General features: G+C 42.2%; 1 protein-coding gene across 1 annotated transcript in view; it reads left to right on the top strand.

The window, feature by feature from the left end:
* The window catches only part of LOC146973900 (sodium/potassium/calcium exchanger 3-like), a 118,255-nt gene that overhangs the window by 75,786 nt on the left and 25,190 nt on the right, over positions 1-17,279 (top strand). The window contains exon 3 of the mRNA XM_085800916.1: positions 15,745-15,821. Within this exon, the coding sequence (XP_085657042.1) occupies positions 15,745-15,821 (77 nt within the window). The remainder of the gene's footprint in view (positions 1-15,744; positions 15,822-17,279) is intronic.

Raw genomic sequence — 17,279 nt, 5'->3', positions numbered from 1 at the left:
TCATTGATAAAATTGAAGAAAAGCATAGTAGCCTACATTCTAGAAGTAATAATTTAGGCATGGTAGTCTCAAAGGGTCAAACAAGAAAAATTGCACAAAAAACAGCCACTGCTGTTTAGATAAAATAAATGCATCCTAGCATTTTAATTTAGAGCTCCCAAATAGAGGTGTAACATAAAGGAAGACAACGACAAGGGAGCAGTAGTTGTGTGTGGAATATATTATGATATTCACAAAGGCAAAAAGAAATTATTCACACAGCAAGAAAGGAGCAACCTTTCTACATATTTGACATATCTATGACATCAATACCATTTGTACAGATTTTAAACCCATCTGCAAAATCTCCACAAATACAGCTGTCAGCAGCATCTGTACAACCCTTCACCTCAAGAAGAGCCACCTGAGAGACTGTGTGAGTCAGACACACCATGTTTTACTCTCGCGGGCCGAACGTGGCCCGCGGGCCGCCTATTGGGGATCCCTGGGCTAGGTTTTGTGTAGGAAAATACAGTGATGAAGGAAGGACTTATCATAACCCAAATCACTGAGATCGCATGAGACGATCTCAGTTGTCATAACAACACAGCAAACTTTGATTGTACTTTTCACCTGTTTTTGTTGGCACATTATTGAGGCTGCCTGATCATTTCAACCAGCCATGTGCCGCCACCGGTTCAGTGCTCTTAATGTGAAGGGACAGCAACAGGAACTGAAAGCTACTTAGCCTATAGCCTGCTTACATTACCGCTGGCAGCTGTTAACTATAACGTGGTCAGCAGCTGGTTCACAGCTGGAATCCTGCAGCTGGTGTCAGACATCACACAGAATGTACACACACTGTAACTGATGCTACACACCTGGGGCCTCATTTATCATTGTGGATACACGTTTTTTTACACGCTCTTTCCCCCGTTTTGTGCGTACGCACTTTTCTCCGCCTAATTTGGGATCTATCAAACCAAAACCTGTCGGGAGAAAGTGCCGAAATTTACGACCAGTCCGACCATGGCGTACCGGCATTTACACGCTTTTTGAAGAACAGGAGGAATTGGCGACGCCGCTGCAGAGTCAGAGAACTGCAGTATGCGAGGGAGAGAGGAGCGCGGACACTGTTTGAAGTAGCAAGTGGTGGTGATCATGACCCCCCCCCCCACCACCACCACCACCACACCACCACCACCGCCGCACACGTGCTGACGTCGGCACTTTACATGAAAAGCACAGCGACTCTGATTTTTCCCCTGTGCATTTACACTAGTTTGCTCCTAAATACTGGCTTTATAAAACGAATTTCGTTTTCTTTTGATATCATATTGATATTTTCCCCTTGCATGCAGGCTACACCTCTTCCACAACCAGTCTGTCCAGTCTGGAAAATAATTTCTGCGATGTGCGTGTGTTACGTAGCCAGACTGGACACACACAAGCAAGCAGCAAGCCCAATAATGTCGGAGCAAATCAAAGCAAATGAGAAAACATGATCGATATTTTTTGTGTGAATAATATTTATTGTATTTAACAAAAATGGGTGCTGCCCAACATCATTTTAGGAAAAGTCACAGACTGGTGGACTTCAATGTTTTTTTTTTTTTTTTTTAAATATATAGCTATGCACAAATGAAAATCAAAGTCTTCCAGTGAACGGAAGTTGGGGGTTAGTGGAAAGGGGTGCAAAGTACTAACTGGCAGTGGAAACCCTGCTTTAAATTATTATGACATAATCTAAAATAAGGGGCAGAATAAATATGATTCTTCTTCTTTCTGTTCTGTTTCATTTAGATTTGGGAGTTTTTTGTTTTTATTGTAGCCTTTCAATGCAAGATGATGTTTCTGACTGATATTGCCGTGTTACCGTGTAGACTCGCTTTCAGAGAAATTCCGCTTCTTTCTCCGCTCTCCGTCCGTCTGTTGTCTTCACCGTCTTCCACTGACGTCATTCCACACGTTTCCAGAGTGCACATGGCTACTTAATATGCACGTAACTGATTTGCATTGACCACATATGGTTGTATGGGGCCGTTTAGGGGGCTGGGTATGAGGCGTGTTCTCATCCACGCTTTTCTCAGGTCCGGTGTGATCTATCAAGGGAAATACCGTGCAGCCGTGTGTACGCGGAGTTTGATAGATCTGAAAAGAGTGTATATTTTTTGGTCGTACGCACATTTTGCCTTTCCGTCGTACTGAAAATTTAAGAGGACTTTTACACGCTCTTTGATAAATGAGGCCCCAGGACTGTAAAGGTGACACACTGCTTTGTAGGTTATCAAGCCAAAAGTTAGCAGGGTGGTTCGTTGAATTCGGTACACTTTGTCTTGAGGTTGTCTTTCAACCCTGTAACAATAACTCAATCCCCTAACAGCTAGCCAGAAATTCTTAATTAGGCATGTAGCATCACATGACTGTAGTAAATCATGAAATTATAATACTTTTCAACATGATTGTTAGTTTTTTCCTAAACAATTGTTAACTATCATTTATTTATAAAAATGGGGTTGAAAGGTTGAGCTTGATGATGTTAAAAAACGATGAAATATATGTAAGAAAAGATGCTAACATTTTTATTTCTTTACAATGTTCTACTAAAGACTTGAGTGATCACTTCTTCAGTGCTGAGGACGTTGAACTGAACTGGGGAACTGTTGGTTACGGGGTTAAACAAAACTGGGGGACATATTGCTATTTCATAAATAGTTGATCCATTTTTTTCAGATTTTGTTATTGTTTTGGTTAAAGTAGTCAGGAATAGAACAAAAAAAATGATTAATTGCAATTTTTATTTCTTTTAAATTCAATGAAAAAGTGATTCTCGTCAACGGGGACATACAACTTTGGCTGTCATCTTCTCCAATTAGCAACCCATGAAAAAAAAAAGTTTTAAAAGATTTCTTTTGTTTTTTTTGTGTTTTATAATCCAAAGACACACGGATCCATCAATTTATGGCTTTAAAATGCAAAAAAAAAGTTACTTTATTTGGAAATCTTTGAGGTAAACCTGAGGGACGCAAAGTGCACCAAATTCAGAGAATCACCCAGTAATATCCTGTACTGCAGCAGCTGCTGATGCTAAGATATCCTGGTGCCCAAGCGGAGGCCAGAGCCACCTCATGATGTAGTGTGCTCTGTGCTGTTAAGTGATGTGGCTGAAATAACCAGCTGCGTTTCTTAAAATGAGTTGAGTTTTATCATTAACACTGGTGAGCAGTGACAGTTACACAACTTATAATATTACAGTGGCTACATCACCATCATCTGTAGAAACTCTGTATTGATCTCTCTGTTGTATAATATGAATTCAGGTCAATGCAGGTCATCATCTGATTTCTTTCTGCCCACGTTTGCTGCTTCACAGATTAAATACCAGTATTACCATGTAACCTTTTGCTGGGAGTAACACACACACACACTCCATGCGTTACAGACAGCAGCTCATTCATCACATGCATCCGTTCTCTGTCTCTCTGTTTTTTTCTTGTTTCCATATAACTCAAATTATTGTTAGTCCTGGCTTTATTTGGTAGATTTTACTACTTTGACTTCCTGTTGTTTCTTACAGTCCACGCTCTTTGACCTGGGATCTTCAATGAGAAAAAATAAGATGCTATCCTTTGTTGTTGTTGTTGTTGTTGTTGACTACATGCTGGGAAATCAGACAGAGCCCTGAGTGGCTTCTAGAAACTCTGTAGTGATTGATTATTATCTAAACCCCTGGTGCATTCACTCTGCTTGACCTCTGACCTCCTCCTTTAGGTAGATGATGATGATGATGATGATGATGATGATGATGATGATGATGATGATGATGATGATGATGATGATGATGATGATGATGATGATGACATTCCTGAGTGAGTCCATACTTCTGCCAATCACAGTCTTGTTAACCAGCTTGTCTCATCAATGAACAGGCTTAGACCTGATCCACATTTGAGAAGTGTTGGTGTGTGTGGGTGTGTCCAGACTGGGCTTGATTAACAGCTTCTGTTCTGATTGGTTCATTGGTTTTATCCATCCGTCACACTGTAATGTTGGCCCTCCATACTGTAGTTCGTATATAAACGAATGGACTTAAATGTTGTGTTGATATATATACAGACAGCAGATTCTTGGCATTTTGGAATCAACTCTAATCTAGAGGAGCTTTCATTCCCAGCTGTTGTCAGCAGGGTTTTTCTGGAAAGATCTTGTCAGCCTTTGACCCTGTATCAAACACAGTATGTAAAGTTAGTGACATTAGCTCAACTTTTTTCTCTGATAACTTAAGATCCAGATGTCTGGATATGGGGGCTATTGTGATTTCTTGGTTTGCCTCATCAAACTCATCAGATACACAATCCAACAACTCAAACGCTCTCATGGACAAGTTGTGACCTGCACATTCACCACACTATGAGTTGTTTTCGAAGCAAATGCAGAGACTGCCAGAAAACTGCCCCTGACAGGAAAGCGCATCAGTAGTTTTGCATGAATTTACCTTGAAAACAACTCTGTCTCATAATATTCTGTTATTATCTCATAGCGTGGTGAATGTGCAGGTCAAACTTGTCCACCAGAGCGTTGTGGAGTTGTTGGATTGTGTATTTGATGAGTTTGATGAGGAAAATCAAGAAATTCCATTTGCCTCCGTAGCGTAGCTCTGAACAGCTCGCAGCTCTGCTCCGCCGTTCTAAAAATAGCTTGCACCAACAATTAAAGCAGTACTAAAGAACTTTCAGTTTTGGTTGAGTTTGGCGGTGCCTGTGGACCAAAGCGGTAGTGTTTTGCCTGAAGGAAGACTCCATTTCCCATGAACACTAGCGTGAAGCCCTGTAAATATCCTGCATTAAAATTAACAGAAGACATCAAAACTAAGTTTCTGTTTCCAGTGGATCATTTCAAAGTGAAAACACAAACATAATCCATTGCTAAAGTGCCGTTTTGCCTGTTCCCTCCTTGTTGTGACTCGCAAAAGTGAAAGTGAAACTTAAGTGAGAGCAGGGTTCCTACCATGCTCCTCAAAGCTGCTTAGTGCCAGAGAAAGAGATCCAGACCCCCTCAGGCCATGACAGAGGTGTCATTCAACTTGTTGTAAGTTGATGTATCATCACAAAAGTTATGAAAATATTTTATGAAGGTTGAAAAGTTCCTTAGTGTTGGTTTAAAGGTAACAAACCTACTGGTGACTATAGGGATTATGGCAATGGGCCAATTTGCCAAAATGTTGAACTATCCCTTTAAAAATGTGACTTTTAATCTTGTATACAAATTGTAATATATTTTTTAAAGCCCATGATATACAGGGCTGTCTTGCTGATGATGGTTTGTTTGATGGCCCAGCACTTTGCACTTTATTTCCCAAACTGTCCAGGTTCCATTACTGGCCTGATTATCTGACCTGTTTTTTACCTTGTTGTCTACTTCGTCATGTCGTGTATATAACTGTGTTCCCCTGTTACTGTATTGTATTTATGTCCTGGGACTCCGGATGGAAATTAGCATCGATGCTATAATCCGGCACATTTACATGTTTCTTATATGTACATTGATGTGCGCTGTCCCAGTCAAATAAACAAATAAAGTAAAGTAAAGTAAAGTTTGACACAGGATCTTGGTGTGACATCAGGACTGTTGTGTTTGTGTTAGTTTGCTTGTACCTGCCATGCTCCCTCCACACGCTGAACGTATACACGTGTGTGTTCCTGTGAACAGATGCTGACATGCTTTGTCATAGAAGAGAAGCCATCTGTCATCAGCATACAGCAGTGTCTTTTCCGCTGCCTGCTCAGATCCTTTAATGATGTATAGGATTTAGATCCTCTGTCTCTGTCAGTCTCTGTGGAGCTTCACAACTCTTACGTAATGATCCTGCTGTTATATAAGTGTTTGGGGGTGGCAGCGGCGGCCTGGGTCTGGGATGGGGGGGTGGGGGTGGGGGTGGGGGTGGGGGGTTGACTGTTGTTTCTCTGCCCCTGGAGTGACGAGCTGTCCGTCTCCACTCGGGTAAATCCACATTGATCTCACACAGCTTGGGGATTTGAGCACAGACCGTGAGTGTGTGTGTGTGTGTGTGTGTGTGTGTGTGTGTGTGTGTGTGTGTGTGTGTGTGTGTGTGTGTGTGTGTGTGTGTGTGTGTGTGTGTGTGTGTGTGTGTGTGTGGCTAAAGCTCTGCCTTGCATTTCTGTTATGCTCAGAAAAGAAAAAAAAAACATCTCAGGAGTGATTAATTCCACATGAGTTATAGTGTGTAATTTTTATAAACATTTGATATTTGAAGGTTTCTCCTCATCCTCACCTACAGGCTGAGTCAGAGTGATTAGAGAATGTTTCCAGAGCGGTGGTTCACACTAAAAACAGACACAACATCATATGAACCAAACACACAGCAGATAGAGCAGCTTGCTGATGTTTAAACCACAGTACTGTGAGCCTACAGACATCAGCCTCAGTGGAGCTGTGTGTTTGTGCTACTTTGTTTTCTGTATTGTCATATAAGATCAGTCAAGTCACTTCCTCTTTCATATAAACTGCTTCCTGCCCAGTCCAGACTGGTTCTGACTCTGTTGTGTTCCTTGTCTGTCTTGTCTTCGTGTTATGTCCTTTTGTGGGTCCCTGTTTAGTTAAGTTTAGTTCCTGTTTTATTTTGAAGTTCTGTGTTGTCCTATGTGTCATGGTCTGTTTCTTTTGTTTCCTGTTATGTTCTGTTTTATTTTGAAGTCCATGTCTTAGTCCTGTCTTCCTGTTAAGTTTCCCGCCTGTTTGATTACCTCATGTGTCTCACCTGTGTCTCGTTTGCTTGTGTATACTGTATAACCTCTGTGTTTCCCTTTGTCTCTTGTCGGTTCATTTGTCGTTTGTCCTCATGATTCCATAGTGTGTTTCCTGTGCTGAGCTTGGTAATTAAAGCCTTTTGTTCATCGAGTCTGCATTTGGGTCCTGTATTTTCCCTGAAAAACCTGACAGTATTTGTGCAGACTGAACATAACATGACTAAACCATCAAACTTTCAGCATGTAATGTAAATACCCCGAGGTTTCATTTGTATCTGACCTGTGCTGGCCCTGAGAGGTCACTGACCTCCATTATAACCATGTATATCATGATGCTCATGGGCCATGATGACTAACTAGCACATTAGCGAGCACCCAAATCAAAATATGCTTTCATGCGTGTTTGTTAGTTTACTCAGCATCACACTCATTTTTCCAGGTGGCTCTGCTGAGTCCCAGAGGTCAAATGTGAAATGTTTACGTCCTGCTAATGATGAGGTTGTGTTAAAGCCTCTCAGGTGTGGTGGTTTGTGTTGTTAGTGACTTTAGAAATTATTGCTGTATTTTTTTTTTTTCACGAGCCTGTGGCTCCAGTAACAGGATGATGTAATCATCAACACAAGCCCATGTTCACAGTCTGTGAAATAAGTTAGGCTGGTTATTGTTGTGTTCACATAACAGTCTTTGTTATTTAACTTGTTATAATCAGATGTCTGAGAACATTAAAGGTCGAGCAGGTTGGCTGAAATAAGTTAATTCAGATCAACACACATAAATATGCACATATCAACACACACATAAGACAGGTAGATCAAGGAGACAGTGTGATAGTGACTTTAACTTCTGAACTTTCTTTCACATCCTGCTGCATTACAACTGTTTAACTGTGTGAGCTCAGTGACAGTCTGTTCATGTCTCAAAAAACTGCACAGGTGTATGAAAACAAGGTGTGTGTCTCTGTGTGATGAATCTACATGAATAATTATGACCAACTTAATATGTTTATTCTCTGAATTCATACAGAAGATTCATGTGAGACACTAACAGTGGATTCAGCATCTAAACTGACTGAGAGGTTGCGTGGCTGGCAGATCATATACTAATAACCACAGTGATCTAATTAGTTCATTATAAAGTTTATACAGATGTTTGTTGAAGGAATGAACTGAAATTTCATTTTGTATATTCATGGATCAGCTTCTCACAGGTTTGGTCCGTGAAAACAAAAGTTTCCCTTTAACTCTTTATTGTTTTAACTGTTGATACTGTTGCTCTGGTTTTTGATGACCTGAGTCAGGGTAGAGTTGTGTACAGATTTGTACAAACTTGAAATTTAAAACTAAATTCGTCTTTGAAAACCTAAACTGGAAACAAAAAGGAAACAATGCCATGCTTTTAATATGTATATGGTGCCAAAAGTCTGGAAATGTACATTGAAAAACACATTAATATGCTAAAATAGTATTATAACTTATCTGTCTCAGAACACAGTGAATTCAGATACACAGCACTAAGCAGTAGTTTTTGTCACATCCAGACATTATACAACACTGTTCTTCACTCATGTCCTGTTTTTGCAGAATTTTCAACAGGATTAGAGCAGAATGAGAGAGTGGTGTCACATTTGACTGTTGATTCTGGACCCAAAGAACACACACTAGGAACCAAAAGTGCGTTTGAAATAGGATTTCATCTGGACTGGGTGAGATAGAGGGAGGGACTCCACTGGGGCTGGAACGCAGGGAGCCACAGGAGGGGGGAAGAGACATCAGAGGGCAGGAAATGGAGACTAGATAGAGGTTATGACATGATGTGATATAAACTGAACTGGGCTAGGAAAGCATTTAGGTTTCTGGCACCTAATGCTTGGAATAAATGACAGTCTGAACTTCAACTTTAAGTCCTGGTGAAGTCGTTGCAATTTTAATGTTGTTAATCTATTCTTCATTGTTTCTAATGGAACTACGGACCTTGTATACTGTGAAAAAGTAGCCGTTTAGATCAGCAGTGTGTGGTTAATTTGTCTAAATACAAGCTGTTTACAATTTTGTTCGGACGAATTCTGCGCTACTCAAGCTAGCCGTTGTGACCAACGCACTTCCGGTTACTTTCACAAAATAAAATAAAACACCCGTTGCCTTTTACATACAGAAAACCATGAGGATAGAATTTGTGCTTTTACTTTGAAATAGGAAGCTAACCTACCCTGGATGTAGCTAGCTTGAACCAAAATAAACCGTCTTTGCTTGAACCCTCCGTTTTGACCGATCTGGTCCCGTTAGCGGCATTTGACCGCTCAAGATGCCTTACCGGAGTTTTGTCAGCTCTGAGACGAAGATCGGCCCGCCGGTTTCCGTTTAGAGTTGCTGAAGAGTTTCTCTGATGACTTTAGGTGGAGGCAGGCTAACACTACCTATACACTTCCAGCGTTTGAGCTAAGCTAATTAGTGGTGCACCAGCTCTGCCCGTATCTCCCTTGTTACTGCACGCACAGTGGAAAGGATGGTGTCTATCTGCTGGTCATGGACTCAGGAGTGAGGCAAGACACACAAAAAAAATGTTGGCGTATCCCTTTAACATGCGATAAAATTATCGGCGTTAATGAAAAAATGTGTTAACAGGATGAAAACGCATTACATTTGACAGCCCTAATACCTATATTGTATGAGGAGCAAGGACTTGAGAGGGATTTGGGGCGATGGGGTGAGTCTGAATCTCAAAGCAGAGCACAAAGAACAAAAAAAATATACGAGCACAAGGAAATATCACAAAATGGCTGTGGTTGATGCAGTTATGCCAGGTGTGGTTCTTTCCACAGCCAAGGAGGGGAAACCACGTCCACAGCATCCACACACACCAGTCAAACACACCGGCCACACTGCCAGTTTGTTTAATGATGAATCATGTGTGTGCTCTATGAGAAATCTTTCTGACAGCTACATAAAATGTTAAAGCTTCCTCTCTGTACAGCACAGAGTCTGACTTATTCACCGAGCCGCTGACAGAGCCGTGAATCCTCCTCAGCGGTTTTTAATAGAATTGATTTGACCTTTCCTTTTGTTGGGATTTCAGTCATTTTTAGTGTTTTGTTCGTGATTTTGTTCGTAATTGTAACAGTGAATATCACACAGAGTAAGAAAGAGCACTGTGCCACAGCTTTCCTTTGAGTCAGTCGTGGGAAGAAGCTTTTCGATGTCATTCAGCTGCGGTTCACATGGGCGGTTTAACCTTTAAGTGTTTCAGCTGATCTTGTTCCAAACCACTGGTCAGTCGCTCACCACTGGCAGAGCGGGTCGGGTGGTTCGATCCCCGGCTCGTCTGGTCCACATGTCGCAGTATCCTCCTTGGGCAAGATACTGAACCCAAATACCCCCCGCTGGAGCATCACCAGGAAGAAATGCACCATTTGGACATCCCAAATGACTGCATGACTGTGTGTGATGAAGGGGTGAATGTGACTAGTGTGTGGTGTTGGTCAGACTGTAAAGAGACATTGACTTCACAGCCTCACACCTCTCTGATCTACCCCACATCTCAACTCCTCCTCCCTGTTCCCTCAGATCTTCCTCCTGTCTGTCTGTCTGTCTGTCTGTCTGTCTGTTAACCTGTCTGTCTGTCTGTCTGTCTGTCTGTCTGTCTGTCTGTCTGTCTGTCTGTCTGTCTGTCTGTCTGTCTGTCTCTCTGTCTGTCTGTCTGTCTGTCTGTCTGTCTGTCTGTCTGTCTGTCTGTCTGTCTGTCTGTCTGTCTGTCTGTCTGTCTGTCTGTCTGTCTGTCTGTCTGTCTCTCTGTCTGTCTGTCTGTCTGTCTGTCTGTCTGTCTGTCTGTCTGTCTGTCTGTCTGTCTGTCTGTCTGTCTGTCTGTCTGTCTGTCTGTCTGTCTCTCTGTCTGTCTGTGTGTCTGTGTGTCTGTCTGTGTGTCTGTCTGTCTGTGTGTCTGTCTGTCTGTCTGTCTGTCTGTCTGTCTGTCTGTCTGTCTGTGTGTCTGTGTGTCTGTCTGTCTGTGTGTCTGTCTGTGTGTCTGTCTGTGTGTCTGTCTGTCTGTCTGTCTGTCTGTCTGTCTATCTGTCTGTCTGTCTGTCTGTCTGTCTGTCTGTCTGTCTGTCTGTCTCTCTGTCTGTCTGTCTGTCTGTCTGTCTGTCTGTCTGTCTGTCTGTCTGTCTGTCTGTGTTGCCCCTCTGCTCTGTTCACTCTGCTTCTCACCTCCACCAGATGCAGGGGCGTGTCTAGGGGTGGGCGAGGAGGAATCATCTGCCCATCCAATGAAAACTATGAAAAATAATTAACGAATTTAGCTTTCCCATTGGCTATTTTGATTTTGAAGGTGTCGGTGTGCTCCTCCTTTACATTATCGCTTAACCACGGCCCTTTTTCACACATGGGTACAGACACGGTTTAGTGAATTGCAAGACCAGTTCCAATTAAATCTGTTAAAGGGATAGTTCACCCAAAATTCAAATGTCGACTAAGGGCTGGGAGAAGTTTCAGAGTCCTCCGTGCCCTCTCTGAGTTACAGCGGGGCTCCATGCAGCACTGCATGTCCATATGACGGTTGAGAATGAGCCTCACTTTCAAAAACTTCAAAAAAGACACATCAAAAAACATCCAAATACCTCCATAGTGGTCGTCTGTAATGTTCCTCTTGTATCGAAGCCCCGACATGAGAAATTGTTCAGAAAAAAATTAAATAAGTCTATATTTTAAGCTTGTTTGTAGCGGAAGCTCCCAGCACTGCTCTTCCTGGTCCGTCCAAATCTCGTGCGATTTGCACTGACACCCAGTTCACGGCTCCGCAAATCGTGCGAGATTCCAGCAGAGCAACACTGGGAGCTTCCCCTACAAACAAGCTTAAAACATAGACTTATTAATTTTTTTCAGAACAATTTCTCATGTTGGGGCTTCAATACAAGAGGGACATGACAGACGAGCACTATGGAGGTATTTGGATGTTTTTTGGTGTGTCTTTTTGGACGAAGAAAAGTGAGCTCCGTTCTCAACCGTCATATGGACATGCACTGCTACACCGAGACCCCCTGTAACTCAGAGAAGCCACGGAGGACTCTGAAACTTCTCCCAGCCCTTAGTCCACATGAGGGGGAGGAGATAATGAGTGAAATTTGAATTTTGGGTGAACTATCCCTTTAATACCTTTTATTCTTGTTCATTCTTTTCTCTGGTTCCTATGTTATCTAAGTTGTATTAGTAGTCTATTATAGTTTCACAGCTGAGTTTGCACGTTTTGCAATCTGCATGTCTCTGCCCCCAATATTTTTGTTGCTGCCCAGCCAAATCATCCGATGCAACACACCTTTTCAAATTTTCCAATTCTGTATATTATATAGGCCTATCTATTCCAATAGCATTAAATGCAATCATGCTCTTTTTATGGGCTATTTTATGTTGTAGGCTATTTATATTAGACTTTTTATACTATAAGTGCACTGACATGTAGTGATAAATGAAAAATGATTATGTTTTACTTACAGACATCCACCCACAGTGATAATATTAAACTGAGGACAGCTACATTGACCTCCTCATGTTTGTGGTTGTCATAGTTTCTCAAAGACTTTGTGCAGTGGAAGCTTCACATCATGTGTGGCTCTCCAGCTGGGCTGACAAAGGTGTGGCCCTTCATAACCACTGGAGACAACAACAGAGGCTGAACCGAAACAGGATGGTCTGGCCCAAGGACCTTTGTGGTGTCTTCCCTGTTGCCTAGCAACCTTGGCACCGTGTAACTTTTTCCCAACAAAACTTGATGTCTTAAGGCCGGCGGCGGTTAACAGTTAAACCATTCCCCTTCATTCGACAGTGTGGTGCTCAGGCTCAGGCTCTCTCTCTGCTGGTGGGGTTTTGCTCCTGTTGTTGGGGAGCAATGAATGTTGGGATAGGAAAAGAAGAAAGAAGAATGCCTTTGAAGGAGCCTTGGAAATGGGACAGTCTAGTCACACCGCTGTGACACAATAGGTCTTCAAATAATGCAGCCCCCCTCTCTTAGTTCACTTCAAATTGTTTTATTGGTATGAACAAAAACATGCTGTTGCCAAAAGCAGCATACCCCCCCATCCCCATCCCCATCCCCATCCCCATCCCCCACCCTCTCTCTCCCTCTCTGCTCTCTCCTCTCTCCGTGCTGCTGTCACTTCCTGTGAACACACACTTGTTGTGTTCGGGGGTCTGGGTCTGAATCTGAAGCCGTCTGACTCACAGGCTCTCGGCGGTGGAGAGAGAGAATGTCACTGCACATTGGGTTGTCTTCATGTTACACAAGCGCATGCTCAGAAACACACATACAGCAAACAAACATGCACACAGATAGCACACACATACACATAGACACACACAGAGCAAGCCAACCAAATCCCAACACACACACACACACACACACACTGGCACAGTGGGCTGTGGCTATTTTTAGCAGCTTGTATGCACCAGGAAACACATGATGACTGTGAATGAATAGGAGGTAGATGTGGGTGCGTGGTGACTGGCTGCTGTCAGACAGTGATGGACAGGTGGGCGGGGCCGAGGGGGTCGCCAGAGCAACGTCTTACTCAACACTCTCTCCTTTGATTCCTATACTTATACTTAAGCAGTGGTGTCTGTCTGTAAGGCTCACAGGGTGGAGATGGGGGGGGGCAGTGAACTCACTGTCATGCTGATGAAAGGGGTTTGTGACACGGAGCATTATCCTGCAGGAGGGAGCCATTAGAAGATGCTGAACTGTGGCCGTGAAGGGATGAACGTGGTCAACAACAACACTCAGACTGTGAGATTCAGACCGTGAGTGATTGCAGGAGTTCCCACCCGTCCTGAAAAACCTAGAAAAGGATTGACCAATTTTCCACTCATGGAAAATGAGAAAAAAAAGTCAAATGTCCCTGAAAAGCTGAAAAGTTGTCCTGGAAAATTATTTATCACATCGTGACATCAGCTACCAGAGCTCGATTTGACTTTTTCAGACCCCACTAAGGATTTCTTTTCCAAACAAGTGCCTAGCGAGGAAACTAGAGGCTTTAAAGGTCCAGTGTGTAATAATTGGCAAGGTTTATTGGCGTGGGCTTCTGCACGGCCACGCCCCTTTAGGGAGACCAGAGGCAGCCTGGAGTGTATTGACTCCAATGGGAAAATTGAACGTGAACACAGATTCTGGTCTGTCCTTTCTCCCCACAGTCACTGAAGTAAATTTTGGACTAATTTTTCACAAGCCACATCTCTTCTGAACAGTTTGACACGAAAATGGCAATTTTCAGACGGACCCATCAGGAGAAAATCCACTTTGTTCCAGACCTGTCTCTGTCTCTACGACACACTCTCGCCAGATTTGGTACAGATCTCCTAGGCAACGTCAAACAAACGGCCGCGAACTCCCGTGAAAATGATTTAAATTATTTTTGGCATGCTAAATATTACTGTTAGTAGTGTAAATATTTAATGTTATCATAAGAAAATATAAATATCTCACTTTCATCTACCTACAGATTGTATAAATCCACACACACGTTCACAGACGAGGTGGTGACGGTTGGCCACGCCCATTTAGAGAGACAGGAAGTGAAACTGACGGTTGGCCACGCCCATTTAGAGAGACAGGAAGTGAAACCATTTCATATCATTGGAGCCTCTCATGGAGTATCTTTCCATTTATTGAATATCTTTGGTTTAGATCTTCACCTCATCGCTCCATGCTCCTGAAATACTCCCAGTCGTCCCCGTCATGGTAAACAAGTTTTTTGGACACCGTCACTTTGCTGACGGGAGGGGGGAGAATTTGAACGCTAGATATCACGGTTTTCCCCCCATTTTACACACTGGACCTTTAAGTTGATGAGTGCTTTTAGTATTGGACGGCGAGCATGAGGGTTTTTTCCTCTGCTGAGTGGCAGATAGAGGAGCAGTAGAGAGCTGTAGTGGACGTGGTTTAAAAACAAAAACAACATGTTGATGATAAATTTGTCATAATTTTTAACCATGTAAGAGATGATTTCATTTTCAGTCAGAGTCATAGACTGCACATCTTTAAATCAGACTTCTGGGGCTGAGAGAGGAATAAACATAGAAACAAACGGGTTAAATGTACAAAATAAGGGACAACTGTGGAAAAGAACACTTCTCCAAAGCATGATGTATCAGTGTATGGCGTAATAACATGTCTGTCACAATGTAGCAGCTGAAAATGTCCTGGAAAATGATTTCAAGAAAAGAGTGGGAACCCTGGATTGGTATTAAGGCCCAGAGTGAGCTGAGAAAACACTCCCCTCACCATTAAACCAGCAGCAGCAGCCTGGACCTTGGACACAAGGGCAACTTCAACAGCTTCTTGTTATGTAAAGCTCTGCTTTTCACTCACACTTCACCACTAGTCGACTGTTAGAGCTGGATGTGTTGTTTTGGGGTTATCTTTTGTCTGTGTGTTGGTATGTCTGTCCCATTCTTATGGACACAACACCTCAGGAAAGTCTCGTCAGATCTTCTAATTTTGCACAACCATTCACTCTGACTCAAGAATAAACAGATTAGAATTTGGTCGTCAGAGGTCAAAAGTCTTCATGGATGGATGTCGGGGATATATAATTTGGAACTAGTCTAAATGATGGAAACAGACAAGCACAAGGAGGTGATTCTAGTTTGTAATTGAAACCTTGCACATGAAATAGTTCTTATCCTCTATTTGTTTGTGTGTGTTGGTGATGTTCACACTGGTCTCTTCAACAAAATAGATTTATATCTGCTGTCCAGATTTGTCTCTGTCTCCTGTGACAGAGCCATTCCTCCTGTTCCTGTGTTTTCTTTACTGTCGACCTTTTAACAGCCAACAGGTGAAACCTCTGCCCAGAGCTGAACTGAAAATCACTGAAGGGCAAAGGATGAACAGATTTATTTAACGTGTATCTCTTCTTGTTATGTATTTATTCAGGTTTCACCGGCGGAGTTAATATTGAATTTTTCATATTTTTCTCCTGCCACTGTTTCAGGATGTGTTGTTTTTCTCTCCACAGCAATCCATGAATTCCCCAGAGATTACTTCACCAACCAGGAGCGAACTGAAGGAGCTGTGGGCCTGCACGTCTTCTGTGTGAGTGACACCTGCAGCGCTGCACGCTCCGTTTGATACTGTCTCTGCTTCTCTATGACAGCTTGTTCCTGTTTGTGTGTGGGTTTAAATCGGTTTCAATACGGCGAAGGACAATCTTGGGAAAGAGAAGCAGAGAGGATCAAAAACAGCTCTTTAATAAATGTCACATGGTGAACACTTTGCATCATCAGCACTGAGATGTGACTTAAAAGCTTAAAGATCATGTGGAGTCAGTTTTCAGCTGTTTCAACAACAAAAATGTAAAGTAACAGACACAAGCCCCCAGGAAAGCCCATCTAAAACTCCAAGTATTATAGTATTATATAAGTCCAAAAACATACTATTACTACTACCACTACTACTAATATAGTTCAGATGTCTTCAACAGGGGGTGTGTGGAGATACTGCAGGGGGTCATGAAATATTTGGTTGATTAGACAATTTTTTCGTTTCCACATTTATGTTTTAAAAAAAACATCTATTTGAATATCTTGTATTCATGATTATCATGCAATTGAAAGACACTGTTGATATTGGCATTGGTATCAGTCAATCAATCATACGGTATGTTCATAAATGGCAATGGCACGGCCTCCCTACTCACTGTACCTGTTGAAAATAAAAACATGAATATTGAATAGCTTAGTATTGAATGCACAATAACAAGGTATGTTTATTAATGGCACTAGGCCCTGTTTAATATAAATGACGAAGCCAGGCAGTTTTTGTTTCAGAAAATGCAAAATGTGAAGCCTGAGTTGTTGAGGTAAAGTTGGAATGGTTCTTCAGAAAAGAAGTCTTTACTATAGCTACTTTGATAAAACGTGCCTGGACAATAAGAAAGGTGAATTATTTATGTGAATTCCATGTGGGATTTTTTTGTTTGTTTTTGTTTTGTCTGTGCTCTGATGATTTTGTTTGTTGTCTAAATATGAAATGTGTCTTGTAAGCCCCTATAGGCTGGGCACCTTAATTGGTGCATGACATTTAAATAAATATAAATTCATTCATTCATTCATATAAAACACTTACATTTCATGCAATGTAGGCTTATGTAGTAGGGGCATCCGTGCTCCATCTCTCCAACAGTTTGGGGGTCCATGGTCTGACACACGTTGAAGACCCCTGATCTAGCTTATTATAGTCAGAGAATCCAACGTCTCATCTCACTGCTCTGCAGGACTGAGAGGTTCAGGAGTTAATTTGTCCTCACTGCCATCAGACTGTACAACACCTCAAGTGTAGAAATAGTGGCATTTTCTAAAACTGTAATATCATCTGAGCCAGTGTCTAGATACACTATCCATGCTTAACTGATGCTAATGCTAAACCTGGCTCAGTGTTGGCTCTGAGATAACACTCTCTGTAAATAGCGACAGTCTCTCTCAGTGAGGCAGGTAAATGTGCTGCTGCTCTGCGTTCTCTTTAGACCATCTTAGGCTAATGGTAAAAGTAAAT

Source organism: Trachurus japonicus, chromosome 15 (assembly GCF_045865225.1).
Source record: "Trachurus japonicus isolate A0001 chromosome 15, Traja_1.0".
In the NCBI taxonomy this organism is placed as follows: Eukaryota; Metazoa; Chordata; class Actinopteri; order Carangiformes; family Carangidae; genus Trachurus; species Trachurus japonicus.
This window is presented reverse-complemented; position numbering and strand designations above follow the sequence as displayed.